At 42.7% G+C, this 20,372-nt stretch overlaps 1 protein-coding gene across 1 annotated transcript in view; it reads right to left on the bottom strand.

Annotated features, from left to right (window-relative positions):
• Positions 1-3,016: 3,016 nt before the first annotated feature.
• The window catches only part of LOC134347016 (thioredoxin-like), a 34,036-nt gene continuing 16,680 nt past the window's right edge, over positions 3,017-20,372 (bottom strand). Inside the window, exons 2-5 of the mRNA XM_063048996.1 lie at positions 7,567-7,671; positions 4,211-4,270; positions 3,710-3,775; positions 3,017-3,124 (exon numbers count right to left, since the gene is read on the bottom strand). Of these exons, the coding sequence (XP_062905066.1) occupies positions 3,062-3,124; positions 3,710-3,775; positions 4,211-4,270; positions 7,567-7,671 (294 nt within the window). The 3' untranslated portion in view covers positions 3,017-3,061. The remainder of the gene's footprint in view (positions 3,125-3,709; positions 3,776-4,210; positions 4,271-7,566; positions 7,672-20,372) is intronic.

The following is a 20,372-nucleotide window of genomic DNA, read 5'->3' as shown; positions in this document are numbered from 1 at the left end:
GCTGTGTCATCTTGCCTTTGCAATACTTCTTCCTCTTTGCAAAGAATGTTTCCTGCGCCATCCAAATTGCTTCAAGTAATCCCAGCCATCGCTGCTCTGCCATCATCACTGCTAGTGTTCCCTTCCATCAATTTTCCCTAGCTCCTCTCATGCCTCTGTAATTCCTTTTGGTCCACTGTAATACTGATACATTAGATGTCAACTCCTTCTCAAATTGCAGGGTGATGGCCATCAGATTCATTATTGTTTCCCCCAAGGGTTCCTTTACCTTAATGTCTCTAATCAGTTCTGGTCCATTGGAAAACACCCAGTCCAGAATAGCAGATCCCCTTGAGCTCATGAGCAGCTCCAAAAAGCCATCTCATGGGCATTCTAGAGATTACAATTTCTTCAACTTCTGGTAATTCCTTCCTCCACTCTTTTTCCAGTCCCCATTCTAGTTACCTTTTCACTTTGTCCCCTTATTACGCTCATCTTCAGCCCTTTTCCTCTCCTAACTTCTTGTTTCATCTTGCCCTGCCCTCACAACCAACCACCCTCCTTCCCTCTCCTGGCCTCAACAGCACTTGCTAGTTTGTACTTCTTCTGACACCCCCCCCCATCTTAATTCTGGCGTTTGCCCCCAATCCTTTGTAGTCCTGGTGAAAAGTCCATGCTGCCTGCTTTGCTGAGTTTCTTTAGCTTTTAGTGTGCTGCATGGAGGCAGCTTGATCCTGTAGTCTCCCAGCTATGAAATATGGCTTGCACAGCACAAAAACAATAGACACCACATAAATCAAAGACACTCTGTCACTGCGGCAGTCTCTTTATGCTGGGACAGCCCCTATAATGCATTTAGCCACACTGAAATGCTGGGATTTCAGGTCTCATGGCAACCACTGCATGGTCCAAGGATTGGTGGCCAATGGTCCATGTGCCCCATTAACAAGGCTGTCTTGCAAAATCAACTGTTAAATACTCTCTGGCCCAAAAGGGCTAATTTTATAATCAGTGATGTCTTTTTCCGTGACAGGTGAAAATTCGATCTCCTCCAAAAGTTTAACATTTGCTTCTACCACAGTACAAGGTAGATTTTGGTTCCTGTAAATTGATCAAGCAATGAAATACATTTTTACTTTCTACTTATTATCTGTGGGAATTCATTAGTCTGACCAGCAAAGCAAACCGTTTAGTAACTTCACTGTTACTAAATGTCACATATCCACTTGGTCAGAATCGGTGACATTTAAATATAGGATGTGCTCAGGAAACGAACAAACCTGATCTCAGCAGCAAGCACCTCCCCTTCATCTATAGTTATACAATCTGAGTCCAATTCTGCACTGCAGTGGCTAAAATGGTTTCATCTGACTCTCAAATCTAGCTTGCATTAATGTAACATCTTTAACATGGTACAAACACCCAAGGAGCTTTAACAAAACTAGGCAGTCACTAGAAACACACACAAGATGCTGGAGGAACTCAGCAGGCTAGGCAGCATCTATGGAAAAGAGTGAACAGTCGATGTTCTGGGCTAAGACCCTTCTTCTCAGCTGATGAAGGGTCTCGGGCCGAAACGTTGACTGTTTACTCTTTATCGTGTCATGAGAATGTTTGGGTGGAATTCGAGAGACTGCCAACAATCAAATCATGTGAGGAGATTAAAAAATGTCCTATGTACTGAAGAAATAACAACACCATGAGACACTTACAGCTGGAACAATAATTTAAGCTCGAGACAAGAAAAAAAAAACTAGCCTCCGTTTAATAAAACACAACATATTAAGTACGGTGGGCAAATACAGTATAACAAAACCTTAAGATACTTACCAGTAAGCAGGCTAGTTAAAAGGCACAGGCTTAAGTGAAAATGGTAATGATATAATGAGACCTCAAATGGTCAAAAGTCTCCCTCAATTATTAAATATATTTATTGAACATTCTCAGATGAGGCTTGCATCCTTAAATAGATTGTCTATAAACACAAAGCTACCCACAGCAGAATGAAGCAGGAAACAAATTACAAATCCGCTTATTTTATCCATTTGTTACAGTCACTGTTTATTCCAATCTTCAATATTCAGAAGGGACTGGGTCAATTTGAACAGGTATGTAGATTTTGCACATGAAGAGGTACATCAAACACTAGTTTATGCAAGAACTCAAGAGTGGGTAAATTATGTGCTGATTTTCATGTGTAGTGATAAAACAAAATACCAATTGTTGCACAGAGAAATGGTTTAATGTAGAAACAATAACTAGCGATAAATTTATTTCTGTTAAAGCACTGATAAAAGCTGCAGATATGCAATCCAACTTTCAAATCAATTTACTCTTGCAGTGAGCTATCCTTCAGGTGACTTCTACATTAAACAGAAATGAGCTGAAATAAGAACTGTGGGAGAAAAGACCAGCTGTAACTTGCAAGAATGTGGACCTATAACCTGTCAAATTATAGAACAACAAAAAAGCAATTCCTAAAATATATGAGCAAGTTGAAAAGGAATTTGCCTTGCATTGAGTATACAAGACACTTAAATATCATAGGGTCTGCTGTTTCACATTCTAAACCTGGTTCCATGAAAGTCAATAAAACAGAATTTCAGATGCACAGTATAATATAGAGCCACTATTATATGTTTGCTATACATATCTGGGACTAATTTATGCTTCAAAATCTTTCCTCAAAGAGTCTACACTTAATTGATCTGTTTACAAGAGCCTGGTTTCTTCCAGAGTGCTAATCAAGTTTATCCCAATTGGACATCTAAGCTTATTTAAAGAACAACATGCTATACTTTTAAAGCTATGAGTAAATACCAGTGCTAGGCTGTCACATCACCCCTTCAGCACTCAAATAGTAGGGTTAGCAATTGATGTTGCTAATATACTATACATTTGGAACTTTTTGTATCAGATTAAATGACCATATATTTTGAAGTAAAAGCCTGTAACCAGATTTTACAGTTTTTTCCTTGGAAAGTGGAAATGGATTTTTATACTTAGAAACTTAATTGAAACATCTTGACATTGCAGGTACATTAAACAGATTATTGACTTTTATTTACTGGATTAATGACCATTACTGCAGCTCTTTAAGTTTTTCTTCCAAAGTTGTTTGATTTGCTCCAGAAAACTCGAACACCTAAAGAAAAAAAAAGTTAAAAACAAACATTAAATATGCATTTATATAACTTTAATAAGATCTTTTTAGACTTTCAGACGCATTTGTCAGAACTAATTTTCATTCAAGGGGCTGCTGTCTCTAAATTTTGTGTTAGCTTGCTGCAGAAATGTAAATTAAATAGTTGTTAATCAACAGTATGAAGAGGGTCAGTGAAAGACACAGTTTCTGGCTCAGTTTGCAGAGACGAAGTTAAGCTTATGGAAACCCTTTTAGATGGAGTGGAGCCTATTGAGGAAACTTTGAAAATTTCCCCAACACTTTTCCACCAGATATACCTAACGTAGACAAGGGCCGTCATAAATGCAGGATAGTGACCTGGAGGGCTTGTTTCCAGCCACTCCATCAACATTTCCATGCAGTGGGGAGTTACGGGACAGCTGAGAAAGGGGGAACAAATTAGTTCAGGATGAATAGAGGGCCTGGTTTGCCAGTTAGCTCTTCCCCATCTCAGTTACACAAACACCCATTTACATGTGGATGCTCAAGTTATGAGCAGAACCAGGATAACTTTACCTAGCCTGTCCCCTCCAAAACCTGAATTACCTTTTCTCCATTCTTGTAGAAGTGGAATGTTGGCATACAACTTATGCTACAATGTTCCGCAATATCCTGGAAGTAACAAACCACAAGTTAAATTTCACAGAGCTCAATGCAATCCAATCAGCATAAAGTTTACAGTGAATGGTTCTATGATTACATGAATGCATCAGATCCCACATTGCAGAAGATTAATGGGCACTCTAATGCAGGTATCGCAAGGTAAATTTAATATGAATGATACGACAGCAAGGGACTTGGTGGAGTCTAGAATAGAAGAGTACATTTCGATGTTTCAGGTGTAGGTAATGTTGGTCATTGAACCTGCTGTTACTCTGCTAATGACTGGAATCACGATAGATTTTAGGAACCTTTACACCTCCTTTGGTGTAGGATATCAGACGATGTTATGGAGACTTCTGTACCACAATGCCAGTGAATCTTCTCAATGCACTATTCATACATTTAACATTACTGAAATATTCAGTCTGATGTATTCTGACTTACTGCTGCATCATCCACGTCTACTTCACAGAAAATTACATCTGTATTGACTTCTGCCAGTTTCTGTAGAAATAAAATATTTTCAGTTAGCTGCAAATGTGTAGAGGAGGTGTTTGTGAACGTGAAGATAAAATAATTTCTAAACTTCCCTCCAACACCACCCCTGGCCTCCTAACTCCCATAACTATTAGACATTTTACAAAAAGGCACAGAGACAAAAATCAGTGAAAGTGAAATTAATGCTAAATGGGAAAAATTGGTCTACTCAGGATGGATTTTTGTCGAACAAGATCTGTAGAAGTTATGTGATTGAAGCTTTCAAAGTGTTTATACGCAGGTGAACCTTATTACCACCGAATGGAAGTAAATCACAATATGCTCTTGTCCCTAATAATTTCCCCATTATTTCATTCTTTGACACTTAATACCTTAGTTTTTAGTTTGTATTATCTACTTACTGCACACTTACAATGTTTGAAGAATGTCATGGAACATTACAACACAGGAGCCGGACCTTTGACACACATCCCTTTCATGTTTACTGTATATCTCACTTCCTTACCCCAATATTGTATGTTTCCACTACTGCTTGCTGCCCATTCCAAGTGCCTACCACTCTAAATATTTCTGAATGTACGTACATTTTAAAAAATATTTCCCAATATTTCACAGTCTGAAGTTCCATCTGCTTCAAGAGGTTAGGAATCATACTGGTGCCTCAGTGACTATTAACTGGTAGCATTCATATCTACCAGAGGAAACAGTTACAAAAACGTAGTTGTGGCTATAATTACTGTATTTCCTGCCTCAACAAGGACCGGTTCGCCTACCACAGCAACAGGTCTGCAGCAGACGCATTATCACTGGCTTTGCAGTACCTAATCAGCAGCAAAAATCATTAACTATTGCTTTTTGTTTAATACCATCAGCGTTTATCAACATGCTTCTAAACCTGCAGCTGGATTCTCAACTTCCTTCCTGGGAGTCCACAGTCAGTATTGATCAGTAACAATATCTTCCTGATAATTAACATAGATACACCTCAACATTGTGTGCTTAGCCCACTGCTCTACTCTCTCTACAATCATGACTGTATGGTTGAGCATAACTCAAAAGCCATTTATAAATTTGCAGACGACACCATGGTTATTGGTAACATTTCAGATGGTGACAAAAACACACAGGAACAAGGCAGATTGGCTGGTTGAGTGGTGTCACAACCTTGCACTCAGTGTCAGTGAGACCAAAGAACTGATTGTGTACTTCAGGAAGTGGAATTTAGAGAACATCCATCAATCTTCACTGAGGGGTCAGCGGTGGAAAGGATGAGCAGCTTAAGTTCCTAGGTGTCAACGTCTCTGAGGATCTATCCTGGGGCTCAAGACATTGATGAAATCAAGTAGAAAGCACACCAGCAGCTCCACGTCACTAGAAATTTGAGGAGATTTGGTATGTTACCAAAGACTAACAATTATCGATAGACGTACAATGAAGAGCATTCTGACTGGATGCATTACAGCCTGGTATGGTGGTTTCAATGCATAGGATTGCAAGAGACTACAGAAGGTTGTAAACTCACCACAGAAACAACTCCACTAACAAGGACATCTTCAAGAGGGGGTGCCTCAGAAGGTGACATCCATCATGAGGCTGCTTAACAAGATGAGCCCATGGAATTACGGGAAAGTTACATACGTGGATAGGGCGTTGACTGATTGGCAGGAAACAGAGAGTGGGAATTAAGGGATCCTATTCTGGTTGGCTGCCGGTTATGAGTGGTGTTCCACAGGGGTCTGTGTTGGGGCCGCTTCTTTTTATGTTGTACATCAATGTTTTGGATTATGGAATAGATGGCTTTGTGGCTAAGTTTGCTGATGATACAAAGATAGGTGGAGGGGCCGGTACTGCTGAGGAAACAGAGAGTCTGCAGAGAGACTTGGATAGATTGGAAGAATGGGCAAAGAAGTGGTAAATGAAGTATAATGTTGGAAGATGTATGGTTATGCACTTTGGTAGAAGAAATAAACGGGCAGACTATTATTTAAATGGGGAGAGAATTCAAAGTTCTGAGACGCAACGGGACTTGGGAGTCCTCGTGCAGGATACCCTTAAGGATAACCTCCAGGTTGAGTCAGTAGTGAAGAAGGCGAATGCAATGTTGGCATTCATTTCTAGAGGAATAGAGTATAGGAGCAGGGATGTGATGTTGAGGCTCTATAAGCTGTTGGTAAGACCTCACTTGGAATACTGTGGGCAGTTTTGGTCTCCTTATTTAAGAAAGGATGTGCTGACGTTGGAGAGGGTACAGAGAAGATTCACTAGAATGATTCTGGGAATGAGAGGGTTAATATATGAGGAACGTTTGTCCGCTCTTGGAATTTAAAAGAATGAGGGGGGACCTCATAGAAACATTTCGAATGTTGAAAGGCATGGACAGAGTGGATGTGGCAAAGTTGTTTCCCATGATGGCGGGGGGGGGGGTAGTATGAGAGGGCATGACTTAAGGATTGAAGGGCGCCCATTCAGAACAGAGATGCAAAGAAATTCTTTTAGTCAGAGGGTGGCGAATCTATGGAATTTGTTGCCATGGGTGGCAGTGGAGGCCAAGTCATTGGGTATATTTAAGGCAGAGATTGATAGGTATCCGAGTAGCCAGGGCATCAAAGGTTATGGTGAGAAGGCGGTGGAGTGGGACCAAATGGGAGAATGGATCAGCTCATGATAAAATGGCAGAGCAGCCTTGATGGGCCGAATGGCCGACTTCTGCTCCTTTGTCTTATGGTCTTATTAAGAACCTTCATCGACTGGCTATGTCCTCTTTTCATTACTACCATCAGGATGGGGATGCAGGACCCTGATGGTCCACGCTCAATGATCCAGGAACAGCTTCATCAACAGATTTCTGAACAATGCGTGAACACGATCTCTTTATTCCTTTCTACTTCACGATTTTATAAAATGTTTCTGCACTGTACTGTTGCCACAGAACAACAAATACATCATGAGACAGTGCTAATAAACCTGATTCTGAAGATAGGCCGAGCTGAAACTACTTCAAGCGGACGTTATAACATATTTACCCCGAATTACTTTAAATGCATGCAAGCCTGACTACACCTTCAAATATATTGGATTGAGAGAGAGAAACAAGAAATAGCATCTCAAGTAAGTCATTCAAATACTTAAGCCCGTACTATCATTCAGTGAGATCACGGTCTAAGCTAACCACTCCAAGTCCTTCTCATGAATGAATAACCAAAAGTCTACTGATTCCAGACCAGCTGTCAATTGTGAAACAGAGCTCTTTGTGTAGCATCCATAAGGATTTCTGGGAACAGTATAATTCTATTAATACTTACATGGAAGTACGGTTTTATCATCTTGCAAGGCCCACACCATGTTGCAGAGAAGTCAATAATGACCAGCTTGCTTCCTGACTCCTTCAGTATCATTTCAAAATCTTTCTGAAAAGCACAACAATACTAATTCAGTAACATTCAACCCATATAAGACATTATACTACTTTAGGACTGAGTTTAAATATTTACTCAGCCATTACATATAGGAACCTATCCAGTTATAACAGAAAAGAACATGGGACAGTACAGCAAAGGAACAGCAAACAAATTTTCATGGAAAGAGTTTAAAAAAGGTGTAAAAAAAGTCAAACTGCTGTTTTAACTGAGTTAAAAATTATGTATTGAAATGAAATACAGAGTAAATTAGAACACTATCAATACTACTATAGTACAATAAAACAGTGTATTAGCCACTGATGGTTATTGACAGAGGAATTATCCTGCTGTGTTCTGACTGTAAGTGAACAAGATTCGAAGCAAGGCGGCTGCAAGTGGAATGCTAAGGATTTTCGGAGTGAGGACACTTTACTACTCGGGGTACAGAGAGGCAAGACTGCGCAGGCGCGTGACGTCAGCCAGTAAAGCAGGAAAAGTTTAAAAAGACCACCATATCCAACGGGCAGCGGAGTGAGAGGGTAGCAGAGTGATAGGGCTTTGGCTCAACGGCCTTAGGTGGTAACGCGACGAGGCGAGGTAGGTTTACCTGTGTTAATTGCGGAAAGGAAGTATGTGTGTGAGGTCGGTGTTTTGTGCTCGGTGTCAGATGTGGGAAGTCCTGGAGTCTCCCAGCCTCCCAGATGGCCATATCTGCACCCAGTGTGTTGAGCTGCAGCTCCTAAGGGACTGCATTAGGGAACTGGAGTTGTAGCTCAATGACCTTCGTCTGGTCAGGGAGAGTGAGGAGGTGATAGAAAGGAGCTATAGGCATGTGGTCACACCGGGGCCACGAGAGACAGGTAAGTGGGTGAGTCAGGAGAGGGAAGGGCAAAAGTCAGATGCTAGAGAGCACCGCTGTGGCTGTACCCTGGTGACAATAAGTACTCCTGTTTGAGTACTGTTGGGGGGGGGGGGGACAGCCTACCTGGGGGAAGCGACAGTGGTCGCGCCTCTGACACAGAGTCTGGCCCTGTGGCTCAGAAGGGTAGGGAAAGGAAGAGGAAGGCAGTAGTGATAGGGGACTCTATAGTCAGGGGTCAGAGAGGCGATTCTGTGGACACAGGAAAAAAAACTGATGGTAGTTTGCCTCCCAGGTGCCAGGGTCCGGGATGTTTCAGATCGCATCCACGATATCCTGCAGTTGGGAGAGAGAACAGCCAGAGGTCGTGGTACACATTGGTACCAATGACATAGGCAGGAAAAGGAAAGAGGTCCTGAAAACAGACTACAGGGAGTTCGGAAGGAGGGCTGCAAAGCAGCCAGTGAGTGAGTGGGCCAGTGAAGGAGTGGAGCTTTGAGGCTTTGACTCGAGAGATTCTGGCAGTTTTGGCAGTTGGTCTGTGCAATCAAGTCAATCAAGATTTGAATAGCTCAGACTCAGCAGAAAGCAGCTGATTGGGCAATCGAGGTCAGGTGACCAAGCATTTTGAAAAGCTCAAACAGATAAATAGAGGGATAGCTCAAGCGAAGCGGTCAATGAGTGAGTGGGCCAGTGAAGGAGAGGAGCTTTGAGGCTTTGACTCGAGAGGCTTCGACGAGAAGAGGCGGAGGACAAGCTTGCTTGCAGTTAGTCTTTACAATGTCTCCTGAGACGGTAATGTGCCTCTCATGTGAGATGTGGCAGTCTTGGGGGAACGCCCCTCTCCCGCAGAGTCACATCTGCTGGGCGATCTGGAAGACCGTGTAAGGAATCTGGAGCAGCAGCTGGATGACCTTCGACTCATAAGGGAGAATGAGGCAGTCATAGATGAGAGCTACAGGGAGGTAGTCACACCTAGGCTGTCGGAAGCAGGTCGTTGGGTGACAGTCAGAGGGGGGAAAAGTGAAGGTGAGCAGACAAGTAGTGCAGAGCACCCCTGTAGCTATTCCCCTGAATAATAAGTTTACCATCCTGGATACTGTTGGCGGGGACAACCGACCAGGTGGCAGGGCCTCCGGCACTGAGTCTGACCCGGTGGTGCAGAAGTGTGGGACGGAGAAGAGGAGAGCTGTTGTCATTGGAGACTCTATAGTCAGGGGAGCAGACAGGAGATTTTGTGGACGTGAGAAGGACACCACCATCCTGGGTGCCAGGGTCCGGAATGTCTCTGTTCGGGTGAACGACATCCTGGTACGAGAGGGAAAGCAACCAGAAATCATGATACATGTTGGGGCCAATGACATAGGCAGGAAGAGGGATGAGGTCCTGAAGTGTGAGTTTCAGAAACTAGGCAGAAGGCTGAAGAACAGGACCTCAAGGGTGGCATTCTCAGGATTGCTGCCAGTGCTATGTGACAGTGTTGGCAAGAATTGGAGGAGATGGCAGTTGAATGCGTGGCTGAGGAGTTGGTGCAGGGAGCAGGGTTTTAGATTTTTGGATCATTGGGATCTCTTCTGGGGAAGGTGGGACCTGTACAGATTGGATGGGTTGCACCTGAACTCGAGGGGGAGCAATATCCTTGTAGGTAGGTTCGCTGGCATGGTTTGGGAGAGTTTAAACTAATTTGCAAAGGGGGATGGGACCCAGAGCGATAGAGCAGTGAAAGAAGTGCATGGAGTAAAGCCAGATCTAACATATAGAGAGGCTTTGAGGAAAGAGAAGCAGAATGAACAGTGTAAAGACAGTAAGGTAGAAGGGCTGAAATGTGTGTACCTCAATGCAAGAAGCATCAGGAACAAAGGTGATGAACTGAGAGCTTGGATACATACATGGAATTATGATGTTGTGGCCATTACAGAGACTTGGCTGGCACCAGGGCAGGAATGGATTCTTGATATTCCTGGATTTCAGTGCTTTAAAAGGGATAGGGAGGGTGGAAAAAGGGGAGGAGGGGTGGCATTACTGGTCAGGGATACTATTACAGCTACAGACAGGGTGGGTAATGTAGCAGGATCCTCTTTTGAGTCAGTATGGGTGGAAGTCAGGAACAGGAAGGGAGCAGTTACTCTATTGGGGGTATTCTATAGGCCCTCTGGTAGCAGCAGAGATACAGAGGAGCAGATTGGGAGGCAGATTTTGGAAAGGTGCAAAAATAAAAGGGTTGTTATCATGGGTGACTTTAACTTCCCTAATAATTGATTGGCACCTGATTAGTTCCAAGGGTTTAGATGGGGCAGAGTTTGTTAAGTGTGTCCAGGACGGATTCCTGTCACAGTATGTGGACAGGCCGACTAGGGGGAATGCCGTACTAGATCTAGTACTAGGTAATAACCGGGTCAAGTCACAGATCTCTCAGTGGGTGAGCATCTGGGGGACAGTGACCACTGTCCCTGGCCTTTAGCATCATCATGGAAAAGGACAGAATCAGAGAGGACAGGAAAATTTTTAACTGGGGAAGGGCAAATTATGAGGCTATAACTTGCGGGTGTGAATTGGGATGATGTTTTTGCAGGGAAATGTACTATGGACATGTGGTCGATGTTTAGAGATCTCTTGCAGGATGTTAGGGTTAAATTTGTCCCGGTGAGGAAGAAAAAGAATGGTAGGGTGAGGGAACCATGGGTGACAAGTGAGGTGGAAAATCTAGTCAGGTGGAAGAAGGCAGCATACATGAGGTTTAGGAAGCAGGGATCAGATGGGTCTATTGAGGAATATAGGGAAGCAAGAAAGGAGCTTAAGAAGGGGCTGCGAAGAGCAAGAAGGGGGCATGAGAGGTATTCACCAATGAGAGGGAATTTAATGATGGTGAGGACAATATGAGTGAGGTTGATGTTCTTGTGCATGTTGATATTAAGGGAGAGGAGGTGTTGGAGTTGTTAAAATACATTAGGATGGATAAGGCCCCGGGACCTGTCGGAATATTCCCCAGGCTGCTCCACGAGGCAAGGGAAGCGATTGTTGAGCCTCTGGCTAGGATCTTTAATGTCCTTGTTGTCCACAGGAATGGTACCGGAGGATTGGAGGGAGGCGAATGTTGTCCCCTTGTTCAAAAAAGGTAGTAGGGATAGTCCGGGTAATTATAGACCAGTGAGCCTTACGTCTGTGGTGGGAAAGCTGTTGGAAAAGATTCTTAGAGATAGGACCTATGGGCATTTAGAGAATCATGGTCTGATCAGGGACAGTCAGCATGGCTTTGTGAAGGGCAGATCGTGTGTAACAAGCCTGATAGAGTTCTTTGAGGAGGTGACCAGGCATATAGATGAGGGTAGTGTAGTGGATGTGATCTATATGGATTTTAGTAAGGCATTTGACAAGGTTCCACACGGTAGGCTTATTCAGAAAGTCAGAAGGCATGGGATCCAGGGAAGTCTGGCCAGGTGGATTCAGAACTGGCTTGCCCGCAGAAGGCAGAGGGTCGTGGTGGAGGGAGTACATTCAGATTGGAAGATTGCGACTAGTGGTGTCCCACAAGGATCTGTTCTTGGACCTCTACTTTTCGTAATTTTTATTAACGACCTGGATGTGGGGGTAGAAGGGTGTGTGGGCAAGTTTGCAGATGACACAAAGGTTGGTGGTGTTGTAGATAGTGTAGAGGATTGTCGAAGATTGCAGAGAGACATTGATAGCATGCAGAAGTGGGCTGAGAAGTGGCAGATGGAGTTCAGCCCGGAGAAGTGTGAGGTGGTACACTTTGGAAGGACAAACTCCAAAGCAGAGTACAAAGTAAATGGCAGGGTACTTGGTAGTGTGGAGGAGCAGAGGGATCTGGGGGTACATGTCCACAGATCCCTGAAAGTTGCCTCACAGGTGGATAGGGTAGTTAAGAAAGCTTATGGGGTGTTAGCTTTCATAAGTCGAGGGATAGAGTTTAAGAGCCGCGATGTAATGATGCAGCTCTATAAAACTCTGGTTGGGCCACACTTGGGAGTACTGTGTCCAGTTCTGGTCGCCTCACTATAGGAAGGATGTGGAAGCATTGGAAAGGGTACAGAGGAGATTTACCAGGATGCTGCCTGGTTTAGAGAGTATGCATTATGATCAGAGATTAAGGGAGCTAGGGCTTTACTCTTTGGAGAGGAGGATGAGAGGAGACATGATAGAGGTGTACAAGATAATTAAGAGGAATAGATAAAGTGGATAGCCAGCAGCTCTTCCCCAGGGCACCACTGCTCAATACAAGAGGACATGGCTTTAAGGTAAGGGGTGGGAAGTTCAAGGGGGATATTAGAGGAAGGTTTTTTTACTCAGAGAGTGGTTGGTGCGTGGAATGCACTTCCTGAGTCAGTGGTGGAGGCAGTGAAGTTTAAGAGACTACTGGACAGGTATATGGAGGAATTTAAGGTTGGGGCTTATATGGGAGGCAGGGTCTGAGGGTCGGCACAACACTGTGGGCCAAAGGGCCTGTACTGTGCTGTACTTTTCTATGTTCTATATGTAAAGGTAGTAATCTCGGGATTACTGCCTGTGCCACGTGACAGTGAGTACAGGAATAGAATAAGGTGGAGGATATATGCGTGGCTGAGGGATTGGAGCAGGGGGCAGGGATAGAGATTTCTGGATCATTGGGACCTCTTCTAGGGGAGGTGAGGCCTGTACAGAAAGGACGGGTTGCACTTGAATCCCAGGGGGACTAATATCCTGGCAGGGAGGTTTGCAAAGGCTACTGGGGAAGAGTTTAAACTAGAATTGTTGGGGGTGGGAACCGAACTGAAGAGACTGGAGAAGAGGCAGCTGGCTCACAAATAGAGAAAGCTTGGAGATGGTGCGTGAGGGAGGATAGGCAGGTGCTTGAGAAGGGACGCACTCAGATCGACTGTTTGAGATGTGTCTGTTTGATTGCAAGAAGTATTGTGAACAAATCAGATGAGCTTAGAGCGTGGATTAGTACTATGATGTGGTGGCCATTACAGAGACTTGGATGGCTCAGGGACAGGAATGGTTACTTCAAGTGCCGGGTTTTAAATTTTTCAGAAAGGACAGGGAGGGAGGCAAAAGAGGTGGAGGGGTGGTTCTGTTGATCAGAGATAATGTCACAGCTGCAGAAAAGGTGGACACTATGGAGGGATTGTCTGCAGAGTCTCTGTGGGTGGAGGTTAGGAACAGGAAGGGGTCAATAACTCTACTAGGTGTTTTTTATAGGCCGCCCAATAGTAACAGGGATATCGAGCAGCAGATAGGGAAACAGATCCTGGAAAGCTGTAATAATAAGAGTTGTTGTGGTGGGAGATTTTAATTTCCCAAATATTGATTGGCATCTCCCTAGAACGAGAGGTTTAGATGAGGTGGAGTTTGTTAGGTGTGTTTGTAAACACAACTTTACTGGATCAAATAACGACAGCACAAAAAGATCGTTATTTATCTTTTCACCCATTTATTTCTTCGAGCTCAGCCGGCGAGTGAACTTGGACCCGACATCAGGGAGAGACCCTTTCTCATCTCCCCAGCGGTTCTGCAAGTTCACTGCCTGATGTCAGAATTGTCAGAAGTTATAAGGCCACCGATACAAAAGTACAATCAGTTTGATAACCATTCCGGCCAAGTCAATGGACTATTGATACAAAAGTACAATCAATTTGTTAGACACTCCAGCCATGTTAATTAAAGAAAGGAATGTCCTACCTGGTTTGCTGGAGCCACAACTTAATGACAAAGGTAAGAACATCCGTCAAATTTGTGCTTTAATTAAGAAAAGAATGTTCTGTCTAATTTCCATCAGGTACTGCTTTTTGTCAAAATCAAAAGGTGTGAAAAGCCCAGAGACATCTATGTAGATCTGGGTGAACTTTAATTATCTTGCTCCAAAGAAGGCAGCTGTGAGACATTATTCAAACACACTGCAGTCACAGACATAGTCAGTACTTAATCCATTGTTTACAGGGATCTGAGAATCCCCCATTCCCTTAAACTTTATCATGTTCAGGAAGGATTCTTGACACAGTATGTAGATAAGCCTACAACAGGAGAGACTGTACTTGATTTGGTACTGGGAAATGGACCCGCTCAGGTGTCAGATCAGTGTGAGAGCATTTTGGAGATAATGATCATAATTCTATACAACAGCATTGGAGAGGGATAGCAACAGACAAGTTAGACAAGTGTCAAATTGGAGTAAGAATTATGAGGCTATCAGGCAGGAATGGAAGCTTAAATTGAGTACAGATGTTCTCAGGGAAAGGCACGGAAGAAATGTGGCAAATGTTCAGGGGATATTTGTGTGGAGTTCTGCATAGGTATGTTCCAGTGAGACAGGGAAGTTATGGTAGGGTACAGGAGGCCGTATCTTGGGTAATGTTGAGTTTGAGTACAGAGAGGAAATTAAGAACCTGGTGGCATGCTGTGAAGACAATAACCTATCCCTCAACATCAGCAAGACGAAGGAATTGGTTGTTGACTTCAGAAGGAGTAGTGGACCGCACGACCCAACTTACATTGGTGGTGTGCAAGTGGAACAGATCAAGAGCTTTATGTTCCTCAGGGTCAAAATCACAAATGACCTGACTTGGTCCAACCAAGCAGAGTTCACTGCCAAGAAGGCCCACCAGTGCCTTTACTTCCTGGGAAAACTAAAGAAATTTGGCCTATCCCCTAAAACCCTCACTAATTTTTATAGATGCACCGTAGAAAGCATTCTTCTAGGGTGCATCACAACCTGGTATTGAAGTTGTCCTGTCCAAGACCGGAAGAAGCTACAGATCATGAACACGGCGCAGGACATCACACAAACCAATCTTCCATCTGTGGACTCATTTTACACCGCACGCTGTCGGAGCAGTGCTGCCAGGCTAATCAAGGGCGCGACGCACCCAGCCAACAGACTTCGTCCCTCTTCCCTCCGGGAGAAGATTCAGGAGCTTGAAGACTCGTACCGCTAGATTTGGCAACAGCTTCTTTCCAACTGTGATAAGACTGCTGAACGGATCCTGACCCGGATCTGGGCCGTACCCTCCAAATATCCGGACCTACCTCTCGGTTTTTTTTTTGCACTATCTTACCTCCAACTTTTCCTATTTTTTATTTATGATTTATAAATTAAATGTTTAATATTTACTAATTTTAACTGTTTTTAGTATTTTTTATATTTAATATTTGTAATCCAGGGAGTGTGAAGTGCAGAATCAAATATTGCTGTGATGATTGTATGTTCTAGTACCAATTGTTTGGCGACAATAAAGTATAAAGGAACCGTAGTATACAAAGGCTGTAGTAAATCTAGTCAAGAAGAAAAGCTTACAAAAGGTTCAGAGCTAGGTAATGTTAGAGATCTAGAAGATTATAAGGCTAACAGGAAGCAGTTTAAGAAGGAAATTAGGAGAGCCAGAAGGGGCCATGAGGAGGCCTTGGCGGGCAGGATTAAGGAAAACACAAGGCATTCTACAAGTATGTGGACAGCAAGAAGATGTGAAAGACTAGAACCTATTAAGTGTGACAGTAGGAAAGTGTATATGGAACCGGAGGAAATAGCAGAGGTACTTAATAAATACTTCAGTATTCACTGTGGAAAAGGATCTTGGTGATTGTAGTGATGACTTACAGTGGACTGAAAAGCTTGAGCATGTAGATATTAAGAGAGAGGATGTGCTGGAGGTTTTGGAAAACATCAAGTTGGATAAGTCGCCGGGACCGGATGAAATCTACCCCAGGCTACTGTGGGAGGCAAGGGAGGAGATTGCTGAGCCTCTGGCGATGATCTTTGCATCATCGATGGGGACGGGAGAGGTTCTGGAGCATTGGAGGGTTGCGGATGTTGTTCCCTTATTCAAGAAAGGGAGTAGAGATAGCCCAGGAAATTATAGACCAGTGAGTCTTACTTCAGTGGTTACTAAATTGATGGAAAAGATCCTGAGAGGCAGGATTAATGAACATTTGGAGAGGTATAATATGATTAGGAATAGTCAGCATAGCTTTGTCAAGGGCAGGTCGTGCCTTACGAGCCTGATTGAATTTTTTGAGGATGTGACTAAACACATTGATGAAGGTAGAGCCGTAGATGTAGTGTATATGGATTTCAGCAAGGCATTTGATAAGCTACCCCATGCAAGGCTTATTGAGAAAGTAAGGAGGCATGGGATCCAAGGGGACATTGCTTGTGGATCCAGAACTGGCTTGCCCACAGAAGGCAAAGAGTGGTCGTAGATGGGTCATATTCTGCATGGAGGTCGGTGACCAGTGGTGTGCCTCAGGGATCTGTTCTGAGACCCCTTACTCTTCATGATTTTTATAAATGACTTGGATGAGGAAGTGGAGGGATGGGTTAGTAAGTCTGCTGATGACAGAAAGGTTGGGGGTGTTGTGGATAGTGCGGAGGACTGTCAGAGGTTACAGCGGCATTGATAGGATGCAAAACTGGGCAGAGAAGTGGCAGATGGAGTTCAACCCAGATAAGTGTGAAGTGGTTCATTATGGTAGGTCAAATATGATGGCAGAATATAGTATTAATGGTAAGACTCTTGGCAGTGTGGAGGATCAGAGGGATCTTGGGGTCCAAGTCCATAGGACGCTCAAAGCAGCTGTACAGGTTGTCTTTGTGGTGAAGAAGGCATACGGTGTATTGGCCTTGATCAATCGTGGGATTGAGTTTAGGAGCCGAGAGGTAATGTTGCAGCTATATAGGACCCTGGTCAGACCCCACTTGGAGTACTGTGCTCAGTTCTGGTTGCCTCACTACAGGAAGGATGTGGAAACCATAGAAAGGGTGCAGAGGAGATTTACAAGGATGATGCCTGGATTGGGGGGCATGCCTTATGAAAACAGGTTGAGTGAACTTGGCCTTTTCTCCTTCGAGCGATGGAGGATGAAAGGTGACCTGATAGAGGTGTGTAAGACGATGAGAGGCATTGGTCATGTGGATAGTCAGAGGCTTTTTCCCAGGGCTGAAATGGCACAGGTTTAAGGTGCTTGGGAGCAGGTACAGAGGAGATGTCAGGGGTAAAGTTTTTACTCAGAGAGTGGTGAGTGCTTGGAATGGGCTGCTGGCAATGGTGGTGGAGGTGCATTCGATAGGGTCTTTTAAGAGACTTTTGGATAGGTACATGGAGCTTAGAAAAATAGAGGGCTATGGGTAACCCTAGTAATTTCTAAGGTAGGGACATGTTCGGCACAACTTTGTGGGCCGAAGGGCCTGTATTTTGCTGTAGGTTTTCTTTTTTTTTAATTTTATTTTTATTTGGATAAGGAGTTCACAATTATGTACTTTTTTCACACATATAACCTTTTCCATTTTTTTATATGTATAAAACTACAATTATTTATACATTCTTAAGTACACATTGAGATGATATAAAAGCAAAATAAACATTTAAATAGATAATTATGTACTGTGGTAAATCTAACCTATTAGGCTAAGTAATGAAATTAGTTGTTAAGAAAAATGGTAATAATAGTTTCCATACAACCCTTCTGGACCATTTCCACTGGTCCAAAATGTTGCATACAAGCCTATATACCAACCATTGTAGGTGTTTATATCCCAATTTGTTTGTGCTTGTTCCTGCCCGCAGACATAATTATCCAATCCCTATGTAGTTATTTACTTAATTTTTTCATTTTTTTTTATCCCTTTCCCAAATCTTTCCCTTTACTTGTGTTAATTCTCTATTTTCCAAAAGAAACAACAAACATTTAGACTAGGGGTGCTTACGTTAGCAATATTACTGTGTTGATGAGAAGAGCAATATAAATCATTAGGAGAGTTACCTAAAGTCTGCTCGCATTGGGGTTATATATTCAATCCATTTATTCCAGATTTGATAAAATGTTTCTTTTTGAGTTCTCAGGGAGTAGGTCAACTTTTCCATTTTAAATATTTCCAAGATAATTTCGTACCAATCTTCTAATGTAGGTGGTATTGGATTTAGCCATTTTCTAGTGATTGATTTCTTACTTGCCGCTAAGAGGGCCTGCAGCAACTTTATATCTTCCTTCTGTTCAAGGAACAATACATGCCCCAAATAGAGCGTCTCAAAGTTCAGAGGTATCTGGGACCTAAGTACCTTAACTAATGTTCTATGAATACCTTCCCAAAATAGACTTAATTTAGGGCAATCCCAGAAAATATGAAAATGATTTGCCTCCTTAGAGCCGCACCTTCTCCAACACGTCACATTTGTATCTTTATATTTTTCCTGCTATGGGGTCTTGAAGTATCTTATAATGTTTTTCCAACAATGTTCTCTCCAAGTCAAAGAATTAGTCGAGGACCATTGAAAGCTGCAGATTTTCCCCCAAGCCTCCTCTGAAAGTACCAACCCCGCTTCTTTCTCCCACTTCTCTTTAATATACAGTGTATTTATATTTTTAGCATGGGAGAGTGCATTATATAGGCGAGAAACTGATTTACTAGGTATTGAACTGCAAGCCGAATTCAGAACCTTGAAAAATTCTAATTCTACTGTTGATAGGTCTGTATATCTACAACTCTGGTTAACATAGTTTCGTATTTGAAGGTACCTAAAAAAGTCATTATGTTCTAGGCCATGTTTGTCCTGCAGGATTTGGAAACTTTGTAATACTCTTTTATCTATAAATGAGAGGTAGGTTGTAAGACCTTTCTTTATCCATAGCTCAAATCTGTTATCTCCTCTGTTGGGAAGGAATTTGGTATCATATGCACACCATCTAAAGAGTTTTAGCATGTTATTAATTCCACATGAATTAACCGCCTTCTGCCATACTTTTAATGTAAGATTTATCCAAGCATTATTAAATTTTTCCAACTGGGCCATCAATCCTTTGTCAGCTATTGAGGCCTGAAGAGGAAAACTGTCAACTAATCCAAATTTTATTTCCTTCCATCTAGCCTTATATTCCCTATTACACCAATATAACAGAGGGGTTATCTGTGAGGCATAAAAATAATTTCTCAGGCAAGGAAGAACCATACCTCCTCTTTCCTTCCCTAACTGTAAGGTGTTATATCGAATTCTAGGTTTCCTTCCTTGCCAAATGAAGCGGGAAATCCATTTGTCCCATTCCCTGAATTGATTATCATCCACCTCCACTGGTAAAGTACGGAAAAGATATAATAACCGAGGAAGAATATTCATTTTTATAGTATTTATCCTTGAATTTAAACTTAAAAAGGGGATAAGATTCCATCTATGCATATCTGCTTTTATCTCTGAGATTAATGGCCCATAATTTACCTGTGACAGTGTTGAAAGATTCTTCGGCAGGGTTATTCCTAAATATTTTAATGATTTAGCTTCCCACTTAAGATCGTATGTATCCTGCAATTTTTTGGATGGTGTATAATTTAGGGACATAACATGCGTTTTCTTTACATTTATTTTATAACCTGATATTTTCCCAAAGTCATCCAACAGTGTAAACAATCCTATAAATGATTTTTCTGGTTCACTCAGATAAACCAAAACATCATCTGCGAATAACGCCACTTTCTGTTCAATCCCTGCCACCTTGATACCTTTTACGATTTCGCTCTGTCTTATTAGTTGGGCAAGTGGTTCAATATATAGCGCAAAAAGGAGAGGAGAAATTGGGCATCCCTGTCTAGTGCCTCTCTCTAAAATGAAGGAGTCAGAGAGGTCCCCATTTATCTTAATTCGGGCTGTTGGGCTGTCATACAGAGTCTGAATTACTTTAATAAACCTTTCTTGAAAGCCGAATCTTCCTAACACTCTGTATAGGAATGCCCAACTAACCGAATCAAAAGCTTTCTCAGCGTCCAATCCTACTACCATTGTCTCTGTCTCGTTCTTATTAACCTGTTCTAATATGTGCAGAGTTCTCCTTATGTTGTCCTGTGTTTGTCTTTGTTGAATAAATCCAGTCT

This window comes from Mobula hypostoma, chromosome 5 (assembly GCF_963921235.1).
Source record: "Mobula hypostoma chromosome 5, sMobHyp1.1, whole genome shotgun sequence".
Taxonomy (NCBI): Eukaryota; Metazoa; Chordata; class Chondrichthyes; order Myliobatiformes; family Myliobatidae; genus Mobula; species Mobula hypostoma.
This window is presented reverse-complemented; position numbering and strand designations above follow the sequence as displayed.